We start from the raw sequence: 23,315 nt of genomic DNA, 5'->3' as shown, positions 1-23,315 counted from the left end.
ATATTGAAAACTTAAAAATTAACTTTTTTTTGTAATTTTTTGAAAATTTAAAATAAAAAAAAAATTATTTTTCGACAATTGAACAGGTCTTATTTCTTATCTATTTGATTATCAAGAAAGATAGTAATAAAAATAACATGTCTAATAAATCAGTGAATAAATTTTTCCTTTTTTTTTTGTGTATTCTGTTTGCCTTTAATTTCTTCTTATTTTTCAATCAATTATGAATATATTATTATTATTATTATTAGAGATAAAAATATATATCATGAAAGAATTAATTTATTTCTTTCTTTTTTTTCTCCATCCCTACCTTCTTCTAAATAGATCATAGGCGATGAACTAGATCAAAATCATTCTCAACAAATCCATTAGAAGAGATCCCTTTTTTTTTTCGTTAGGTTCAAATAGAGATCAAAGATCTAGAGCAATTAATCCAGTAAAACAGCTCAAAAGACGAAAAAATATCTTGAAGATCTTCATGCTTGCTCCAAGTTCTATAGTCCAAACAAAGCCAATGCAGTCAATTTTGGAATGAGTGAAACTTCACTTTCTCCACTATTCACTCTATGAAATGATTTTTTTTTAAAGTTTTTTTTTTATACTCACCTTTTCCTTCTTTCTTTTCTTCCTCACGTTAATTACCGGCTACTTGTGCTTCAAAAAATAAAGGTTAGTGACGGGAACTTCAGAGGGAACACAACTTTTGGACTAGCTCCTACAAATGTGAAACCACACTTCTTCGTTGTATATTCTCTCTCTCTCTCTCTCTCTCTCTCTGAAACAGAAACAAAATAAAATTCACAGAATAGGCGAGAACAAAAATAAAAAAATCAATATGCATTCAGAATCACCCACAAGAGAGATCAAAAAAGGCTGCTGAACCACAAATTTTGAATCCCTTCTTTATGAATAACAGATCACTGTACAAGCCTCACTGACTTGAAGAAACAATGTATCTCATACATCTGACATTGATAATATGTACAACATGTGGTGTGCAGAGAAATAACATAACTAAAAGAAACAGTGATATTACAAGTTTATGTATACACTATGGATGCTGAAGTATTAGTGATCCAATTGCACAAATTCAAGTGCATTTGCATCAGGATCTCTTGTAAAGATTGCAGGCCTCCCAGATCGGCTAAGTGTGTAAGGAACACCTGTAAAATAAAACTTCAATAAAAATTCCACATCCCCGCCTCTATCATGCCTTCACCACATTTCTACAACTACAACTACCTCAAAATAAGGGGTATCAATGAGTCAACTCGGCTCACAAGCTACTCGACTTGAGCACAACTCGGTTTGACTCTATTCAAGTTTGAGTTGCGCTTGAGATACTTGAGTAACTAATGAGTCAAGTTCGAGTTTTACAATACTATTCATGAGATTAATGGATCTTTCGTTATTTTATTACTTTTAAGATTGCGTAATTGATATACTACATATATTATGCATATTTAACAATATATATTTTATATAATATTATTTTATAACAATATCAAGCTTAATCAAGTCGAGCTTAAGTTTTAAGGAATCAAAGTTGAGTGGACTCAAGTTTGAGTTCAACAATTATAAGATTGACCAAACTCAAGTCAAGTTTCGAGCTTAAATTTTCGACAACTTGATTTTTGAGTATTCCACTACATGTCAACTTTGAACTTGACTTGAATACGATCCAACCCAAAATAAAATAGTTAAACAAAAATTCCAAATTCCCATATCTATTATGCCTTTTACCAGGATCTCTACAATTGCCTTGTCCACATTCCCTAGCACTAGCAAGGGGGCAATTTAAACATCATCTCAACTACATGGATCTTGAAGATCCTTTTCACCTTATGTAAAATATTAAAAACTTGAGAACAAGGAAAAAGAAATTACCAGCTTTATCAAGGATTGCCTTCAGCTTAGATACATCCTTAATTGCAATACAAGAATGACGATCTCGTCCCCCATGTTCGGGTCGTCCAGTTAAGGGATCTGGATTTGGAAGCTCCATCAAATGGATCATCTCAGAACCCACCCACAACCAAGCTCCCCTATATGGAAGCTTATCATCTGGCCTTGCCTCATTTATTGGAAGACCTGATTCCAAATATAAATAATGAATTTTTTCCCTTCTGTGAGATGACTTGAGTGTGTTGACTTATCAGGGAAAAAGTAAACATACCCAGAAGCTTGTGGTAAAAGTCAAGTGATCTTTCAAGGTTTTCACATAGAATTCCAACGTGGTGAATGCTCATAACTCCAATATCTGCATCAATCAATCAATCAATGTATAAGGGCTCTTGCATCAAAGGAGCTTGCGTTGAGGTATCAGTAGCTTACAAGAGACAAGAGATTAAGGTTCTGTGTCGTTGTAGAAAACAGTTTTCTTTTAAATATAATTACAACAAAAAAAACAAAAGAAACACATTATTTTCCAATTTCCCAAACATTTGTATAGGAAATCTCAGAAACACCTTCTTATTGTTTTCCAAGTTTTCCTCATAAATGTTAGAAACCAATGTGACATTTTTCTAAAATCGTTGTGGAAAACTGAAATGAAAAATTACTATTTTTCAACAACTAAACAAACCCTAATCTTTTTCTACATGTTCGAAGTTGATCATCTTTGATTGAACTTAATGTCATCTGCAAGGATGTATCCATGATTGTCCATTGAGATCTATAACCATTTGGATATGTACCCAATTATACACAGTCAATAAAACTATTCATCACAAGAATTTTTCACAGCTAATGTGATCTTTTAGGATTCATTGGAATCTACTTCAGTACGAAAATACTAAACTAATTCCAGAGTGCCCCATCACTAATAGGAAAAAAAAGATGATCTCGCGATGGTTTTCTAGTGATAAATAAAATGGTTCTAGCCATAAATACAGTAGTTTTTCCTTTTTAACAATTAGCGGGCATGCATCAAAGGAGTTTTTGTATGAGGGATTAGTAGCTTACAAGAATAAGAGCTTAGGGGTCTATTTCGTTTTACAAAACCATTTTTTTTGTATAAAAAAGAAAATATTTCCTAAAAAGACACATTGATTTCCAATTGCCCAAACATTTGTACAGAAAATTTTGAAAGCATCTTTTTATTGTTTTCCAAGTTTTCCTTATGTCAAAAACCAATAAGATTCGTTTGGTGAAAGAAAGGAAAATAAGAAGGAAATTCATTCTCCATAGCATTTTCTCTCAACATCAAATACTATTAAAATAAAAAAAAGTTTGTTCTAATATGATTAAAAATTAGGAAAAAACAAATGTTAATGATGCCTAAAATCAAATTTCTGTTCATTGATTTGGTATATTTTATTTTCTTTCTCACTTTCCTTGATAACCAAACATGAAAAAGTAGATTCCTTTCCTTTTCTTTCCCCAAGAATTGCCAAGTTCCAAATGAGGCCATAATCTTTTGGAAAATTGAAATGAAAAATGAAACAATTTTTCCACATATAAACAAGCCCTAATCTTTTTCTTACATGTTCAAAGCATGGTTGTTGAAATCGCGATTTGGATCGTAAGATCATACAATCCTAAATCCTTACTAAAACGACCTTGATCCTACCTAGAATCACAAATTGGTAGGACTGCAGTAAGATCATAGAATCATAGTAGGATCATAGGACCATAGTAGGATTGTAGTGGGATCGTAAGATCCCACATTCTTTCACATTTTTTAAATATTTACTAAAAAACTTGTCATATAATCTAGGCTTTTGTCTTATACAACTTATACATGAAATGGAAAACTTATGGCTTATTTGGTATCATTGTTGTTTTCTATTTTCAGTTCCTATTTCTCCACAGTGAAGAAATAGATTATAAAAGTGCATTTGTTTATGTTGTTAGTTTTCTATTTTTGTTGCCGATTTTTAACTATTTGCCAAAAAACTGAAAACTAGATTGTACAATTTTCGGTTATTTTGACAACCTATTGCCAAAAAATTTAATGTCCACAAATAGTTTTTTGAATTAAATAATTCATTTTATACATACTTAAATTAAAATCAAAATTAAATAATCATATGAATTTAAATGTAATTAAAATAAAAATATACATAAATCTAAAAAAAATAGTAATAAAGTCAATAACAAAATACTTTTACTATTTTTCAATTGTCATGTCCAATAAATTTTTTTATTGTAAAGTAAATTTTAAAAGTAGAACAATTAAAGTAAAATAATTATAATAAATTTTATTTTTATTATAGTAATTTTTTTAATGTATATTATTTTTAATTTTATTATTTTAATCATATTTTTATAATATTATTTGATTCAAAGATGAAAATGAGCATTTTTTAATGAAGTTTTTAATTTGCATTATTTTTATAAATGTTAACCAAACAGGTTGTTGGTTTCTAGTTTTTAATTTCTGCTTTTGGTTTTTGGTTTTTGTTTATCTAACTTTTGACAATGATACCAGACAACCCCTTAGAAAGTGATTTGGTTTATCTTATATTGACAAAATTATGACTCAAAAATTTACTTTTTGGTTCATTAGTAATTATTAAAGGGTGCAAACTTTAACCATTAAGAATGAAGATAAGTAAGTAACACATTGATGCACTTAACAGTAATAATGATAATGATGGTGATGATTTTAATGATTGCCTTGATTAAGTCATTGATGATAGTCCAAATGGTGGCTTGGATGCTGACATTTTACAAGTAGAAGCTAGCTTGATAGTGGATATTCATGTTGTATGATTGTTGGTTGACTGATTTGTGTTCAAAATAATGTTCTTGTTTTTATAAGCGACTATTTGTTTTTCTTTGTAAGCCAGTTTGATTAAGTTAGGAAATACAACAATTTAAACACTTCATCTTTTCTTCTTTTTGTAATATAAGGCCCCTACCATAGATAATTATAATTTTTTGAGTCTTCAACACTTACTAGCCAATTTTGTAGACTTATGTCCTAGAAGTTTTAAAAAAAAAAAAACTAACATACAAATGCATTTTTCATATTTATTTATGTATTTAGTAGAATCTTAGGCTCCTTAATCTAATTCCACAATGTACAATCCATGGTTTTAAATAAAGGCCGCAACCATTACGTAACAGTGGTTACCGATACCATTACACACCGCGAAATCGGTGGGAAGAAAAATCGTGGCTGTAGCGGCCGTTACGGACCGTGACTATTACGTAAAGGCCGTTACGGCCGTTATGTAACCACTACAGGACTGTTACATCAAAAAATTTATTTTATTTTTTACCTTTTCTTCTTACTTTTTCCCTCTGATTCATAAATCATTCTCAATATACCATATGTCGAGAGGTGGAAAATATTATAATTAGGATGACAATGATACAAAATTTACTATTTATTTAAATACTCACAAGGGACGCATTAATTAACAATATTAGTACTGTGATATTTGTGTTCTATATTTTTCAATTTCAACCTTCTTTCTTTTCTAGCTATTTTATATTTTTATTATTCATTTGTCTTATGTGTCAAATAGATTAATGGAATGTATAATGTATCTTGTTTTATTAATTAATTTAGCACACATAAAAATTTATCACAAATAAGAACAATGGGAAGTATAAATACATACAGACGCATAATTTTTCTATCAATGCTGGTTTAAAACAAATGTAAACGTGTTGCCCTTACCAAAAACTTAGTTACTCGAACTAAAGGATCTAAAATACACTAAAACTCTTTCTAAGAAGGACTAAAAGCTTAAAACATGCAAGTACGCTAATATGCACAAGGTTGTGCATGCTTCAAAAAAATTCATGGTCGTTACACCTGCTTCCTGTTATGTAACATCCGCTACTCCCGCTACCCATTTCACTCGTTACCGTTACGTTACGCTACCCGCTACCGCGATTTAAAACCATGGTACAATATGATCTTGCAAACCATCCTAGTGATCCTAAGAAGGATCCCGATTTCAACCTTGGATCAAAATGGATCATCTTAGATTGACCTAAATGTCATCAGCAAGGATGTATTGGTGATTGTCCATTTAGATATATTAACCATTTGGATATATACCCAATTATACATAGTCACTATAATTTTGAAAAAAAATAGACAAGCAAAAAGAATCTATTCATGACAAGAATTGTCACAACTAATGTGGTGTTTCAAGATTCATTGGAATCTAATCCATACAAAAATAATAAAAACTAATCCCAAAATGCTCACCAATGGAAAAAAAAAAAATCTTGTGATGATTTTCTGGTGATGAATGGCATGTTTCTAGCCATAAACGTAAGCATTTTTTTCTCTTTAGTAATTAGTAGGGATGTATTATTACCTTCCTAAGCCCACATGGGAACTGAAAATTATTGGAAAGAAAGTGTAAATATAGTGACAGAGAAATAAGAGAAGTTTACCATTGCTATCATCAACACTACTAGATTCTTTCACCAATACGTCACTTTCCACATACATCTTAGCTTGAGTGGGTAAGCAATGCCCATTACATCGACCATTTCTCACAACAGCCTGGCTTTTTTCGCTTGGTGGTAAGGCAAGAAAGTTTGCAGGTATGGTGCTAAAGCTCAAGCAACTTACCTGAGAAAATTTGGGGAAAGAAAAACAACAACAAAAATCATCTTCAGAATTTGAGAGAGATAAAGAGAGTGCATAGTAAACAAACCAACATGCATTTACAGCAGTGATGGCAACAAACTGAACTGATTATAAATTCAACAAAAATCAAATTCCACCGAGAATAAGAAAAAAGAACACGATGCAGGAGTGAATAGCAAAAAGAAAACAGCAGGAAAAAAAAAAGAAGGAAATTAAAAGGAAAATAAAGAGAAGATTAACTAAAAGGGAAAGTGAACTGGTCAGGCATCAGATTGTTTGGTAACAGCTTTGTATTTTTTAAAAATTAGTCTAAATCAAATATAAAAACATGTCTGATTTAGTAATTCATAAATTTAGAGGTTTGTTTTCCAATTTTATTACTTATAAACAAATGAAAATGACAAAATACTCAACACTCGAGTAGTTAAAAAATTATAATAATAATTTTATTTTTGTCTAACAACAAATTGTATTATTTTATTTATATTTATTAATTAAATACATGAAAAATATGTAATTGCCTGATAATTTTATCAAATATTTATGTTGAATTGAAAAGGTTAAAATTGAAAAGCAACAGATATTCAAATATATCAAATAACTAAAATAATTCAGAATTTAGATTGAATGACAATTCAATATTCAGAACTAGTTAACAAAATCATATTTGAATTCAGTGTTCAGGACTAAAAACTTAATTTTACTAAAAAGCCCCCTCAATTTTCAATAATGTAAGCTAAATCAGACCTTAGCTTACACTGTTAACTAAAAAAAAACAACAAAAAATGATCCTCCATAACTTAGGGCCTATTTGATATCATAGTTGTTTTCTGTTTTCTGTTTTTGTTTCTCCACAATGAAGAAACAGGTTATAAAAACGCGTTTGTTTATGTTGCCAGATTTCTGTTTTTGTTGCTGGTTTTGTTTGCCAAAAAACTGAAAAGTAGATTTTATGATTTTCAATTGTTTTAGTAACTTGTTGCCAGAAATTTTAATATGCAAAAATAGTTGTTTTGGATTAAATTATTCATTTTATACACTTTTAAATTAAAATCAAAATTAAATGACCATATGAATTTAAATATAATTAAAAGAACAATATACATAAATTTAAAAAAATAATAATAAAGCCAATTACAAAATACTTTAACTATTTTTCAATTGTCATATCCACTAAAATTTTTTATATAAAGTAAATTTTGAAAGTTGTATAATTAAGTAAAATAATTATAATAAAATTTATTTTTATTATCTTAATTTTTTTAATGTATATTGCTTGTAAATTTATTATTTCAATAATATTTTTATAATATTATTTGATTTAAAGATGAAAATGAGTATTTTTTAATTAAGTTTTTAATTTGTATTAGTTTTATAAATGCAAACCAAATTGGTTGCTTGTTTCTAATTTTTAGTCTCTGTTTCTGGTTTTTGGCTTTCGTTTCGGGTTTCTATTTCTCTAATTTTTTATAGTGATACCAACCAACCCTTAATTATCAGGCACAAACCAAAAAGCATCACTGTTACATACAAATAACTGTTTTAAATTCTTTAACCTTGTGTTTAGGAAATTAAATTTCAAAACTTGGATTTGAATTTGGATCTGTGTAGATTGTCAAAATATAATATAAATTTGTCTTCACTTTCATTCAAATCCGAGGCCTGAAATACATTCCCCCAAATACAGGTAAGGTAATGTTAGCCAATGTGAAATTGGGAATGTTACTCTCAAATTGGGTGACCAGTCGAATTTCAATCCAAAAGGGCCAAAACTGTATAAAATTTACCCAAAATCAAACAATTTCAATTTTGTGCCCTAGATTCGTATTCCTAAGCGCAACCCGATTCTCAAAACAATAAATCACAAAAAAAAAAGACGATAAATTTTCAATCTCGCCGGGGAAAAAAATCACAACTTCTGACATTCAAGAACATTAAACTGCGAGAATTGAAACAATGATGAGGCTTTCGAAGCAGAGGAATCGAAACTCGTGCAACTTACCTTGTATCGGAGAGGGAAAGTGGAAGATGGGCTCAGAAGAGACGCCATGGAAGAGGAAAAACTCACTACGACACCGACCTAGTTGCAGCAGCCAATTCCTTTCTGAGCTTGGGGAAAGAAACAGCAGCCACAATTTCATCTGAGGGGCGTATTAGTAAAGTAAAAGAACAAGGGGGCGAAATAGGTAATTATGGTAAATTAAAGGGGCTCAGAGACAATTTTCTGGAAGAATATCCAGGGTGCGAAGCTAAAGCCTAAAGCCGACAAAGCAACAGTATGTCTGACTTTTTTATTAGTATTCATATGACGGCCCCATAGGGACAGCAATGACGTCGTATTGGGGAATTTATCCGTATGCACAATTAATTGTCACAACGTACAATTTATTTATTCTTATTTATTTATGATATTATATTTATATTTATATTTTGTAAATTAATTATATAAATAATTTATATGAACAATTCATTTTATATGACTATTTACATATACTTTTACCATTTCACACTTACGTGGATTGAAAATTTTATTATTATCCTTGAATATTATAGAATAATTGGATTTTAAAATTAAAGTAGTTTTGTGTCAAAAGAGTGCTTGAACTTATTATTTAAAACTGTGGGTTTTATTTTTATGATTAAAATTTAATTGGTACAAGACAAGCGTTTACTTGGTCATACATTTAAGTTGTTTAACTTATATGAAAAGACAGTATAGATATCAAAACGTGTTTTTTTGAAGTCTATAAACAAAACCACATATAATATTTTCTATTATATATATTCACCTTTCCTTCAGTGATCTTACAACAAAGGAGAGTCTTTCAATTACAAATTCGTACGGTAGCAAATTCCTCTCTCTTTAGTGACAAAAGCTTAACTTTGAATTAAAACCTTACACTCAACAATTGGTATCATAACTCTTCATGCTCCACATTTGCAATTGCAGACACATCATGGGTCGAGTTGTATATAATATAAAAAGGCACGAACGAAATCAACTTTTTGTGCCATGGGATTCACTTCATCATCTTCTATTATAGAGCTGGAGGTTTTATCCTTCTACGATGCTCTCTTGAAGTATTCCAACCTAATTTCCTTGTATGTTGATTACTCTAATAGTTAGGGGCTTGTGCCTTTCCTTTCTTCTTGTGGTCTTTTTACATCCTTTCGTTTTTGGCATGTGGGCTTATTCATTGATAATACATCTTGAGAGCCTTTTGCTTCTGCGGAGCATTGTTCAACAAAGGCAATCCAAGAATGAGGGAAAACGAGTGTACTCTTTAGCTTATTCATTGAAAAATAATTGAGATTATTATTTTAAAAAGTTAATTTTTTTTGGTACATTTACTAGTGTTTTTACCCTAATGTGCCTCTATTGGGGTCTCGCTTAATGGTATTGGTGTATTATTGATCTTTGTTGTTTTGACTAAACTTGTTAAAGAATTAAAACTATATCCCCGTCTCCTTGTAGTGCAGGATCTAATTTTTAATGAAAAATGTTGGAACTTTAATGGTTTAGAAATCTATTCGGATTTGAAAGTTATTGTCACAAACATATTTCATTGTCCATTGGCATGACCTGATTTAATCTAATGCAAAGAATGAAATATATAATTTGTAGTTTATGGGGATCAGCAACCACTTCCACTTTCGTTCGCTGATATGGTAACACGTGGACAGCCTCCGAAAGTCCACCACCATTAAATCTTAAATCTGTTTTACAGGAACCCATGATTTGATGTGCAAATTTCTCTATCAAGACCTTCCCATCTTCAAATGGGTTTAACACAAAAGTTGTGGGAAATTTTGATAGCTTTCTTTTGATACCAAGATCGCTTTATTTGAAACTCTGTAGCAAAATTTATGGCCTAAATACTGAAAATATTCGCGACTGAAATTATTCATCAACAGTTGGCAAATTTTCCTAAGAGTCTCAACTAGGTCAAGATCAGGACACCTTGAAGTGCGACCAGGTCGCCTGCACACTGAGAAAATCTCGAGAACCTCGACCAGGGGTGCGACCAGGAGCCTTAGGGGTGCAACGTAGTAAAAAATACCATCGCCTGAACACCAAAACAAGTAAGCTCGAGACCCATTAGGCCCCACATAGCTTGGACCTCCCTTTTGACTTTATTTACATTTAATTAATTACATTTAAGTATATTTGTGCTGAATATTGTACTAACCAGCTCTATTGTGAGAGTGTCTCTTGTACAAAAACTTTTCTTTACTTGTTTCTTATTTTTAGATGATTCAAGGTTGTTGGATCGTTGTGCCAAGCGAGGGGATATCATTTGGAGAGGCGGGCTTTAACCTAATCGAAGGAGTGTTGTAAACTGTATTGTTCCGCTTGGCAAAGGAATTGACCTAGTGAATCCAGTGGTTTGCCAAAGGCGAGGACGTAGGTTAGGTACAAGTCAAACCTCGTAAAACATTGTGTTCCTCTCTCTCTTCCCTACTCTTTACTTTTCAGTATACTTTACAAACTACGTGGATGCTTTATAATTCTTGAATTCTGAGTGTTTGGTTATTAAATAGACTGGAAGATAATTTGTTTTGGTTTGATCAGCATTGATTGCGGAAACCGAAAGGAACTACGTTGGTTAATCATCCTAAACTTATTAAACTGAAGGTTTATTTAAAAGCTGAACCTTGGGAAGAAGTGTGATTGTGAATTTGAATACATGGCTTATATAAATCTAACAAGCATTGCATATTACTATAGGGCTATTGTCACAAGAATCAAGTGCTTGATTGTGGTTGATTTGGATTGATTATTTTATTGTTACTTTGTGATTGTGTTTTGTTTATTGTTGTAATATAAAAACTTTCAAAAAGAATATAAATCTTTTAAAACCTAATTCACCCCCCTCTTGGGAGCTATATCCTATTTTCATAAACATCTTCACATAAGTTAGTATTGTGGATGATTATAAATTGGGAATTTAGAGAATTATGGCCGCCGCTGCTATGGTATTACAAAAGATGTTATACATATGCGCCAAGATTGTTCGAAAGCAATAAATATTTGGTAATAACTCCATTTATTCAAAAGAATTAAATATTTCTTTATACAACATATGATTATTTGGATTGAGTATAATATCTCATGTTTTCAACAGACTTCCTCTGTGATTTCATAGTATAACGGCGCCCTCATTATGACTTGTTGAGCTATTTGAAGGAATAAAAATGTAGAAGCTATACAATCACAAAATTTTAAAATAAGGATGTTGATGGTATATGCTGATAGTGCTTTTGGGTCATTATATGACTTTAGACTTATAGACCACAAACTTGAGCAGTAGTACAATGATATCCCATAATAGTGATCGGATAAAAATAAATGTTAACGACAATTTGAGGAGTAATCTTGAGAGAGAATAGGGGAATTATTCAAGACCATACATCACAAAACACCAAACACGACAAATTTGGGAGCGATCTTGCTCAACACATCCATTATAAAATCTTATTACAGATATTAGATATCTCAAGAATTCAAAATGTACCATAATTATGAAATTCTTTTACAAAAGGAATCAGTATGTGGATTGTTCATTTGGCAAAATTGGGTTCTAGAAAAAGTAAATCTAGTAAGAGTCTCTAAATAGTTTAGCGTCATTGCTTCTTGTTGATAAATTTGATGTTTTGTTCTTTAGATAGTTTGTTTGTTTTTCATGGCATAAAACAATGAAAATGAAAAAGACTATGTCTCCAAAGAGAAACAAGAGTACTCATTAACTCTTTAATTGCATTAATTAATAGATATGGTAGATCGAGAGTGTCAATGAGTTTTCCATTACATAATTAATTAAACTGCAAAATTAATATGAGTAGAAAACTAAGGTTTGCTAGAAAGGTATGTCATTATTGACGTGTTATTGCGAAGTTAAGTAACCTAATTCTTTACTTAAGACTAAATACAATTACAACCCCTTAAATTATGAGTCTTGCTGCCAATACTAAAATTAAATACTCATATTTTTAAAATGTTATGTGCGGTCATTGTAATTTTTCAACGTCATAATAGGAAAAATATTTCAAAAAATTTATTGAATACTTGAACATTAACTCTTTAGTTAATTAGGATGAGCTCTAGAAGTATATCCTAATCATGTTGACCTTTATCCAAATTTGGCTTAACTTAACTCCATTTTGAAAATTTTAAACTCAAAATTCGATTAATATTATAGCTATTAAATGTAGACTTGACCCAGTATGATTTCTCAAAACTTGAACTAGACTCGATTAAATTCCATTTAATTAAAAAATATTAAATACATGTCCCAATTAAGGTATAATATAAATAATATTTAAATAACAAAATCTCAATTAATTAAATTTGTAAGTTTGTACTTGGTACTACAAAAATTATACTCAACTCAAAATTTTCAATTAACTCAAATTGAACTCAAATTTGGTTTCGATCCGATCATAGTGCAATTAAATTATGAAACGAGTAGCTCATAGTATAACTCACTCATACTTCCAAGCATAAAATAACTATGCATGCATATGAATAACTCAACCGTCTAAACATTCCACTAATTGAAGTTAAAGCTTTTATATTGAAATTCCATAGTTCTTAGAAGAAATAATTTTTTCACATAAAATTTGAAACCACCAATGATGAGGCATTATAATACCAACCTCTATCTCAAACTCGTGCGAGTCAAAGTGCGGAAGTGACATAATACTGTTCAAGTATTTTTCCTCGCTTTGTAGCCAGCTGTGCACAAGTCTCCCTGTGACTTAGTCTCCAACCGAATTAAAAGAAAAAAAAAAAGGCAAAAACTTACACGTGTGGGTGGCGGTCTCGGTTCATATCATGTTCCTTTAAAATTATTATTATTTTATTAATATTAATATTAATATTGGGGCCCCGCCTTCCTTCTTCCTTCTTCCATCTCGCTACTGGCAAAACGAAACTTCTCCACGACCTTCCCATTCCCGAACGTTTTCTTCAAATCCAGAGCCCAAAAAATCACAAACCAGCAGCTTCAACCGCGTTAACAGAACATCGCCATCGCTCTCACAAAGTCCAATCCCCTCGTCAAATTCACCTCCTTCCGAATCTTCCCTCTCATCTTTCCCACCGCGTTCACACCTGCAACACACGCCCCGTCCCCCAATTATAAAATCAAACCCCGTCTCCTTCCTTTCAATCCTTCAATCCTTCCGCGTTCCCATTCATTCATTCTTCAAACCTTTCAGACTCAACAATCTCAATTCTCTTGTTCACATGGAGATGACTTCCTTCTCTGCTTTGCTGAACCAAGACGATTACTCCAACTTTTACAGCATATTTCAGGACATGGATGCCCACAACATCACCACTGGTACCACCGCCACTCGGAAGCGGCGAAGAAAAGGCGACGGCGACGGCGACGAGGTTGAAGGTTCTGGGAAGGTGGCATTGAAGGAGATCCTCGCGTCTCTTCTTCTGTTGGATGAGGAGGAGAAAACAGAGCAGCAGAAGTGGGCTATGGACTCCCAGCACCAGAAATCTCTTATCGATGCCAATTACCAACACACCCACCAGGCGATGCAGGAGTACAATCTTCAGCTCCAACACCGTTTCTCGAATTCCGACGAGCACGACCGTCTTCGACTGAAGCGGGCTCGTGGGTCCACTTCCGCCGCCCTCGGCGCCGCCGCAATTGCGTCGGAAGACTCCAACTCTAATGTCTCCAACTCCAACTCCGACACTCAGAGTCCCCCCGCGGGCGGCGGTGCGCGGCGGCTGTGGGTGAAGGACCGGTCCAAGGCTTGGTGGGAAATGTGCAGCAGTCCCGACTTCCCCGACGAGGATTTCAAACGCGCGTTTCGGATGAGCCGACCGACGTTCGATTTCATCTGCGGCGAGCTCGACTCCGCCGTGACGAAGAAGGACACCATGCTCCGCGCCGCCATCCCCGTCCGCCAGCGCGTGGCGGTCTGCATCTGGAGGCTCGCGACGGGAGAGCCTCTCCGCCTCGTGTCGAAACGGTTCGGCCTTGGCATCTCCACCTGCCACAAGCTCGTCCTCGAGGTCTGCTCTGCGATTCGCGCCGTCCTCATGCCCAAATTCCTCCAATGGCCGGACGATGCGAGGTTGAACACGATCAAGACAGGGTTTGAATCGATTTCCAGGATTCCCAATGTCGGCGGGTCAATGTACACCACCCACGTCCCCATCATAGCTCCCAAGATCAGCGTCGCCGCGTATTTCAACAAGCGCCACACGGAACGCAACCAGAAGACTTCTTATTCAATTACAGTGCAGGGCGTGGTCGATCACACAGGGGTCTTCACGGACGTCTGCATTGGCTGGCCTGGTTCAATGCAGGACGATCAAGTTCTCGAGAAATCTGCTCTGTTTCAGAGGGCAAACAGGGGACTCCTGAAGGATGTTTGGATGGTGGGAAACTCTGGGTTTGCTCTTATGGATTGGGTTCTCGTTCCTTACAATCACCAGAACCTCACTTGGACTCAGCACGCCTTCAATGAGAGAATTGGGGAAGCTCAGCGAGTTGCTAAGGAAGCGTTTGGGAGGCTGAAGGGAAGATGGGCTTGCCTGCAGAAGAGAACAGAGGTGAAGCTTGAGGACCTGCCTGTGCTTCTTGGCGCATGCTGCGTTCTGCACAACATCTGTGAAATGAGGGGTGAGGAGGTGGAGCCAGAACTCATGGGGTTCGAGCTCTTCGACGACGAGACCGTTCCGGAGAATGCAGTGAGGTCGACGGAGGCCGCACGGGCTCGGGATCACATTGCTCACAATCTCCTCCACCATAGCCTTGCAGGAACTGGGTTTCTATAGTGGTTTCTGCTGGTTTTTGATTTTTAATTTTGTTGTCATTCTTTATACCGTTGCTCGGCAGAGCATAGCCATAGGCCCATAGTGTAGAATAATCTGTTTTAGTTTATCATGATTGTTTATAGGTTCTTGTATAAATTTTATTATACCCAGCTAATAAATGAATCCATAGATTTTTGTTTCGGTATAACCAGAGTTTGTTCACATCATCGTTTTGCAGGCAGTGTTTCTTCCATTGTTGTGCAGAATATCTAACATCACTATCAATCAACCTCAAAGCTTCATTGGTAACACATGGGATAGCAGAAAATCAGGCACAAAAATATCATGTGCCTGATATTTTGTACTGTGTCACCAAGTCCACCGGCTCGCCCAAAAAAGCAAAAGACCCAAGTCCCAAAGGGCGGACCGTGGAGGTGGAGCCATCAGCCATCCATTTGAGAGTTCCTCTCATCTGTTTTGAAACAGATTACGTATATTTGGATCAGCTGTCCCATATAGACCACCAAAGGCGTTTTCTTAATTGAAGCAACCTATCTAATCACACAGTCTCATTTATCATTATCACTTAAAAAAATTTTGGCAAGGTCTCGTACGTATGGGCCAGTCGGCGACGCGGGACAATGACCTTCTTTTGTTCTTTTTTTAGTAGTTAAGCAAATTAATATTCATAAACAGAAAATTAAAAAAGGGATTTATCTGCTCATTAAAAGTACTTAAACTTTTAAGCATTCTTTTTTTTGCTATCTCATTTGATTAGTCAGAGGAGAGAAAAAGTGTCGACATGATTAATCATACAAACAAAAAGGGAAAATCAGCTTAGAAATGAATGAAATTGTGACCGGATTTCATGATAAAAAAAAAAAAATTTTGTATTAATAGGACCATACATAAAAATGCATGGATGGCCTTTGAAGCCATTGGTTTTCGTTCTTCAAAATCCCAACATTTGGAGGATGAGTTAGTCAGGAAAAGGGTGAGTCGGAAATGGGACATCTTTCATATCTGTGTGCTAAATCACATGCACGGTAACGGAGTTTCTTCATCCTTCATTTAGCTTTTGAGTTAATAATAATTTTTTTAAAAAAAATAATTAATTCTATATTTAGACTAATCGAGGAGAGCATAAATACTTCAAAAAATTTAAAAAAAACTCTTGGGACTTTTATTTGACCATTTCTAGGTCTTAATTTATTTAGAAAAGAATGAACTAAGGAAGGGAACATCCTCATTAACCTTCCCATAAAGATAGTAGGATCAATTTAGTCAAACTTCTTTTTCCCTAGATATGCATACTCGACATGACCTGTCCAGTTTGTGAAATGACGAAAATGCCCTTGACAAGTTTTGTTAGAATAATAATTTGTTGAGGAGCTGTAGCAAGATTGACCCAGGATTCAATGCGCGTACTTTTCTTTTCTGTTCCTTTGAGAGGACGATGTCTGTACTTTTAGGGCTCTATAATTAATCCTTGGGGTCAGCTCAACAATTTTTTTCTTGTGCTTTTGTTCTTGGAGCTGACCTTCCTGGCCTCTGTCACTGGGTCATACCAAAATGAAAGTGACAGGTAATCCCCTGGTTGTGTTTGGGATTTGGGGTGAAAGTCAAAATGTTTGAAAATTGTGAGAATATCTCTGCAAGCAATAAAAATAAAAAGAGGACTTGGGCCATGGGTGGCTTTCCGCATTTATTACTCTTAACATTATTGAGTTTTTAAGGATGCTTTTTTTTTTTTTTGATAAATCGGAGACTCCAATCACAATCGCGTCACTTTGGACATTATGGTGAAAGTCGTCCGTCTGTTGATGCACCCCTAATAATTCGTCGGGGTAACTCTTAAGGAGAAATCAAACTTGTGACCTTAGAGTCATTAAAGTCACAAATCACCCTTTCCACTTGAGTCAAATCCGGAGTTTGTAAGAACTCCAGTTCTTTTTATTCGTCTATGAAAAATTTTTCACTGTAGTCTTTGCTTTTGCTTCAGATGAGAAATGTGAAAGGAAAAGTATAACAGAAATTTAATTTACACATTATTAGCATTTAATTTTAAATTTTTTAATAATATTAGATAGATTTTTTAATAATTTTAATAGTATTTTATATGAAAAAATACAATAGAAAATAAATTTTCTCCTTACTTTCTTTTTTTCTTTGCATCGAACAAAATTCTTAATTCAAATACAAATGAAATGAAACAAATTAATTTCAAAATGAATTAATAACAAATAGTGTAGGTATTACAAAATAGGAATGAAGATTTTGATAATAAGTTAAATATATCAATTTTACACAACAATGTAAAAGAAAAAAGCATTTAAGATAACTTAGCCACTTACACTATAAATTCAATAACATGCTAACCAAAAAAAAATATTTCTTTTCTAAGGATTAGAAATTATAATAGGAGGCACAAAGCTATAAAACTTTGAACTATGATTGTGCTTCCCAATATGAATTACAAGTTTTGAAGTTAGTTTGTGAATTTGGATGAAATTTAATTTAATTTTGTATAATATTTTGTCTTAAAGTAAAAACTTTGAAATTTATGATTGTGTTAATGAAAATAAATTTTAGGATTTAGATTTAAATTTTTATTGATTTAAACAAAATTTCGTATATATAATTTTGAATGGCATTTTATTCAAATTCATATAAATCCAAATCTTAAGTTCGAAATATAAACCACTAAATATATGGTAAAGTTCCATTTTTTGATAAAAAGAATATTGAAAGAATTTTGTGATCTTTCATCTTATAAAGAGTATTATTTTCTTATAAGTTAGCACAGTGCGAGTTCAAGTAATAAAATTTATATAGTGAGACTTAGAAGGTCTGTTATTGCTTGAGATGTTGTGTAAAATCAAATGCATAGTGAAATGACACAAGCATATAACACAACACTCAACGGTGAAAATATAGAATAACACAACCATGCAGATTATATGAAAACAATAACAAAAGACACAAAGGATTACGTGGTTCGGCAATGCCACACCCATGGGAGCAATCGATAGTATTTCATACTATCTTGTATCAAAGACACAAACAACCATTACAAATACATCACAAATGACATGTAAATAGAGTTTTCAAAGGCTTTCCCTCCAAACCCTGACCAACTTAACGTCCCTTATTTAAAATTTGAAAATTTGCACTAGCTCCCAAGCCAAACCGTCGATAATTTGTGACATACCATTGATGGTTTCAAGCAGAGAGCAAAAACTCTCAGTCACTGACCCAAATCGTCGACGGTTACAGGACTACCATCGATGGTTTTCCCTACTCCATCTTGATTTCCATATGTGAGCCACATATCACAGTAGTCTTGCTATGTTCATGCATCTTTTTCATATTCATAAGTACTCTAATTCAATACTTTCACTACATTGCACAAATTCTATGCCTGGACTCCTTCCTGTATAAGTTGTAGGAAAAGGAAGAAGTTGTAAGGTCCTTTGTGGGGCTTTGTCATCCATATAGGCCTTATGAAAATTTGCTGAACTTTTGAGTCTGATCCCTGTTTTGATGTTAAAAAAACACTCATATCTTATATGTGTTTTTGAGTGCGTGAACAAGTACATATTTCAGATCACACATAAGATCAAGGAAACATGGAAGCCATGAAACGCTTAAAGCTCACATCATCCTGGCATGTTCCATGAAGACTTGAAGAGCAAGGGAAAAGAAGACATTTGATTTAATTTGTATTGGCATTTAGTTTTCATATCTGATCTGTAATAATGCATACATCTTGTATGATATGATTTGAATGCTTAGACAGCACCATAGATTGACCATAGGGAATCAAAAGCCATAGACAGACCTTAGGGATCAACACTTTTCACAGAAAAACTTTTTCTTAATAACTAATTGGTTAGGATAAAAAATTAGGGTTAAAATGAATTTGACAAAGACTTCGGCAGACTGACGTTGGATTTTTTGGTTAATTAAATAGCCCTAGTCTACTGACCCATTGACGTTTAAATCACCATGGTCGATCGGCTGCTCTGTAGATCAGAAGTCAAATAGTTGACTAAAGCCTCAGCCGACCAACCTTAGAATGAATATACTTTCCATGGTCGACAGACCATAGGATTTTGAATCTTCCACCAGTCCTAGGCGATTGAACTTGTAGTTCAAAAATGCCTCGCCCGACCGGCCTTGAAGAACCAGCAGACCGGCCCTGAAGAACCGACAAACTGGCCTTGAGACTAGGCGACCAAACCTACAAAAGTTTGGAAAATCACCTTGCTCAGCTAACTGGTCATTCCCATAGCCGACTTAACTTGTTATAAAATTCAATAGGTTGTGTGAGTTCGGTCGATCAACCTTGTAGGTTAGCTGACTGAACCTCTCGATTGAAAATTTTTTAAGCACTAAAATATAATTAATTTTCTAATTAAAAATTTCAAAAATACCAAGTGTGTCCCCAACGGTCAAAATTTTCCCAGAGTCTATAAATACCTAGTAGGCTTGCCAAGGCTTAGGTCCTTAACTACCAAAAATAATATTTATAAAACCTAACCATCCCAAGTTTAGTAGAAAGTGGGTAAGTCGTGTAAGAACCCAAATTGTGATATATGGATTTATTATGTAAAAGAGGGGTAAAAATGAAATTTCACAGACTTCGTTGATGAGGCCATAATTCGTTGACGAAGATTAAAGGCTTCTCGTCGACAAAATTCAGAAGCTCTTCGACGAGTGAATGCCGAGGGGTTCAGGAAAAAATTGGAATATCTGGCTCGTCGACTAGGCTGCCAATTCATTGACGAGGCTAGTGGAGAATTCTTCGACGAGGACATCAATTCGTCAATGAATCCACCTGGGTCAAAGGTGCTATAAATAAGATTTTGGGTTGCTTTGGGACTAAGTTTCCCTAAAACACACACTCTCTCTCTAGCACTCTACCTACACTCTCTCTCTCTAGTTTTCTTCGCCGTTTGTCGCCTGATTTGCAGATCCAAAGTTACTGCGAGGATCAATGAAGGATTCTCTACGTTTCCAACAGATCGGAATCTCGATTCGAGCGTTTTTGGGTTTCAGGCTAAAATCGAGGTAAGGCTCGATTTGCATTTCTGATTCAGTATATGTGTAGTAGTATGTAGTGTAAGTATGTACTGTACTGTGGTTTGTAGGTTTTGGAGTCTCGGTTCGTATATTTGAGGACCGTAGAGTTCGTAGTTGGAATTCGGGTTAAGGTAAGGGGATTCTGTTTATATCAGTTTATTTTTGAAATCAGGATCAAAAAGTTTGTAGGCTATGATTGTATGTATGTTTTGGCTACTTATTTGGGAAAATCTATCAGGTAAAAATGCGGGATTTTTGGGTTACAGTTTTTGGGAAAATTGGGGATTTCAGGTATCATCTTTACTTTGTTTGGAAAACTGTTGGTGTTGTTAAAACTATATTATTGAGGTGACCGTAATCCATATTTGCATAAACTGTATACTTGAATTTGTAAACGATACGATTTTTCATAAACCAAATAAGTGTGATATGTATGGTTGTATGTATTTGTTCTAGGTATTTGTAAAACAGTTATGTGGCGACTAATTACCATACGCTGAAATGTATAGGAATGTGAGTTCCAAAATGATTCTAGGGATTTGTAAAATAGCCATGTATCGGTTAACTACCATGGGCGAGAGTGGCCGACTCTATATCCGAGGTGTGAAATATCACTAGTATGTTCCGGCTGGTCATCGAAGGGTGTGTTCTACACCGTATGTAGCAATGTAATCATTATTGGGTCTCGGTCGTCGCAGCGTATTTGCATATGTAGCAATGTACTATGAGACTAGGTGACCTTGTGTAGTTGCATATGTAGCAATGTAATCACTATTGGGCCTCGGTCGTCGCAGTGTAGTTGCGTATGTAGCAATGTAATCGTTGTGAGACTAGGTGACCTCGTGTAGTTGCGTATGGAGCAATGTAATCACTATTGGGCCTGAGTCGTCGCTTCGTAGTTGCGTATGTAGCAATGTAATCGTGGTGAGACTGGATGACCTTGTGTAGTTGCGAACTAGTGTGACGACACTGACCGTATGTTTTGGGTATCGTATGTACTGGAATGGTTTTTGTGAAAATACTGGAACTGTATGTATCTGTATGAAACTGTATGGAAATGTTTCGAACTGTATCCTTATTTTATAGTGTTATGAAGTATGTAAAATAACACTAGTATGCCTTACACTGATATAACCTGTTTTCTCCCTTACTGAGAGGTGTCTCACCCCGAATATATATATATATATATATATATAAATGTTTTTCAGATCCTTCGGGTAGCCATAATTAGCATCCTAGCATCTGGAAGCCGTGGGTGTTTTAGCTACTACTAGTACCTATTAGGTATGAGTTTTGGTATCTAGGTTGTCGGGATGGTTTTTGTAGACACCTGGGGCATGCTTGGTATTATGGGAATGTATATCCTAGCTTGTGTAGACTCTGATATGATACTGTTTATATATAAAAGACCGTATATCGCTGCATATTTTGGATGAGTATGGAAGGTTGTGTGTATGTATGTAGGCATCTGTTCACCCCACGGGATCGGACCCTCTATTTGTATTGTGTCATGTATGTTTTAAATTGATACAGAGACAGGTTAGGTTACTAAATTTACACCTAGGACTCACTTGTAGGTTCGGGGCGTGACAACTTGATATCAGAGCTGACCAGGTTGTTAGGTCTTGTAGACTTGGTTTGGAGTATTGATGTGTACATATCAGAGTATAGGATGTAGGAAGTGGGTAGTGTTGGTCGGGGGTTGTTCTGTTGCTAGATTGTGATTTGTCGGCAGTATTTCGTGTTTTTCCTGGGATGACGATTCTAGTAAAGGCAGGGCAGACCATTGACAACTTTCGTGTCGGTGTGACGGGACAGGCTTAGACCTGTGAGAGTAATAGTTGACATGATTAGGTCTATGATAGTGTTAACTGCATACGATATAGGAATTCTAACTGATTCCTATTCTGTTTTCAGAATGGAGCCCAAGGATAAGAACTTGGAAAGTGGCTCCGAGGAGACGGCAAGTGATGAGTCTCCTTTCGTGTCTCATGGTTTGGCGAGACAGGTGATCCGAGAGATTAGGCGGAGTGTTAGGAGACACGAGAGCTTTCTTACTGATGTGGGGTGTACCATCGAGAGGTTCACACGTATGCTCCCTTTGACATTCACGGGAGGATCTGATCCAATAGTGGCGGAGGACTAGGTCGAGTAGACCGAGAGGATTTTGGAAGTCCTCCACTCCATTGAGAAGTAGAAGGCCTTGTATGCTACTTTCCAGTTGACTGGGGAGGCAGGGCGATGGTGGACGGCGGTGAGTTTACTTGAGAGGCAGAGAGTTGGTCCATATGGTATGACGTGGGGCCGCTTTAAGGAGGTATTTTTCGAGAGATACTTCTCGGTCTCCACTCGGGATGCAAAGGCCGATGAGTTTTCGGGCCTGATACAGGGAACTTTGACGGTGCAGAAGTATGCTGCTAGGTTTATCGAGCTGTCTCGATTCATGCCGTACTTGGTTCCGAATGAGCACGAGAAGGCTCAGAGGTTCGAGAGGGGTCTAAGGAAAGACATCCGCCGTCTTGTGGGGATGCTGCAGATCTGTGAGTTCTCTATCTTGATGGATAAAGCCACCATAGTTGAGACTGACCTTTGGGGAGATGAGGTAGTGCAAGCTCAGGGGAAGAGGCCAGTATCTTCTGGTGCTCAGAGTGGTCCTCAATAGAGTCAGTGGAAGAAGAAGAAGAATAACAGCTCTGGTTATTGGCAGAACACCGAGCGACCGAGTTATCAGGGGGATCCATCCTCCTCACTATGCGCCAAATGTCATAAATGGCATGATGACGAATGTCAACCATTCTGGGGTGTTTGCTACAACTGTGGCAAGTCAGGCCACATGGTGAAGAACTATTAGGAATAGAGGAGGATTATGCCTACACAGAG

At 35.0% G+C, this 23,315-nt stretch overlaps 2 protein-coding genes across 5 annotated transcripts; one reads left to right on the top strand and one right to left on the bottom strand.

The window, feature by feature from the left end:
- Positions 1 to 880: 880 nt before the first annotated feature.
- Positions 881 to 8,712, bottom strand: LOC131158029 (glyoxylase I 4). Of its 4 annotated transcripts, none has more exons than XR_009137387.1 (6): positions 8,568 to 8,706; positions 6,367 to 6,547; positions 2,180 to 2,263; positions 1,891 to 2,094; positions 1,019 to 1,166; positions 881 to 968 (listed from the first exon to the last, which is right to left on the bottom strand). XR_009137387.1 is itself a non-coding variant. In XM_058112577.1 (6 exons), the coding sequence occupies exons 1-5, from the start codon at positions 8,613 to 8,615 to the stop codon at positions 1,072 to 1,074; spliced, it is 612 nt and encodes a 203-aa protein (XP_057968560.1). In that variant the 5' UTR covers positions 8,616 to 8,712; the 3' UTR covers positions 881 to 968; positions 1,029 to 1,071. The 4 variants fall into 4 exon arrangements, 3 of the variants coding, with proteins under 3 accessions (XP_057968560.1, XP_057968562.1, XP_057968561.1); XM_058112577.1 differs by having other exon boundaries at positions 1,029 to 1,166; positions 8,568 to 8,712; XM_058112579.1 differs by having other exon boundaries at positions 881 to 980; positions 1,036 to 1,166.
- A 4,797-nt stretch (positions 8,713 to 13,509) lies between these two features.
- Positions 13,510 to 15,558, top strand: LOC131158673 (protein ALP1-like). The gene has a single exon (XM_058113541.1). It carries the CDS (start codon positions 13,815 to 13,817, stop codon positions 15,369 to 15,371), a length of 1,557 nt encoding a protein of 518 aa, XP_057969524.1. The 5' UTR covers positions 13,510 to 13,814; the 3' UTR covers positions 15,372 to 15,558.
- Positions 15,559 to 23,315: the final 7,757 nt, after the last annotated feature.

Source organism: Malania oleifera, chromosome 6 (genome assembly GCF_029873635.1).
Source record: "Malania oleifera isolate guangnan ecotype guangnan chromosome 6, ASM2987363v1, whole genome shotgun sequence".
Classification (NCBI taxonomy): domain Eukaryota; kingdom Viridiplantae; phylum Streptophyta; class Magnoliopsida; order Santalales; family Ximeniaceae; genus Malania; species Malania oleifera.
The sequence above is the reverse complement of the archived record's forward strand: the minus strand, read 5'-3'. Positions and strand labels throughout refer to the sequence as shown.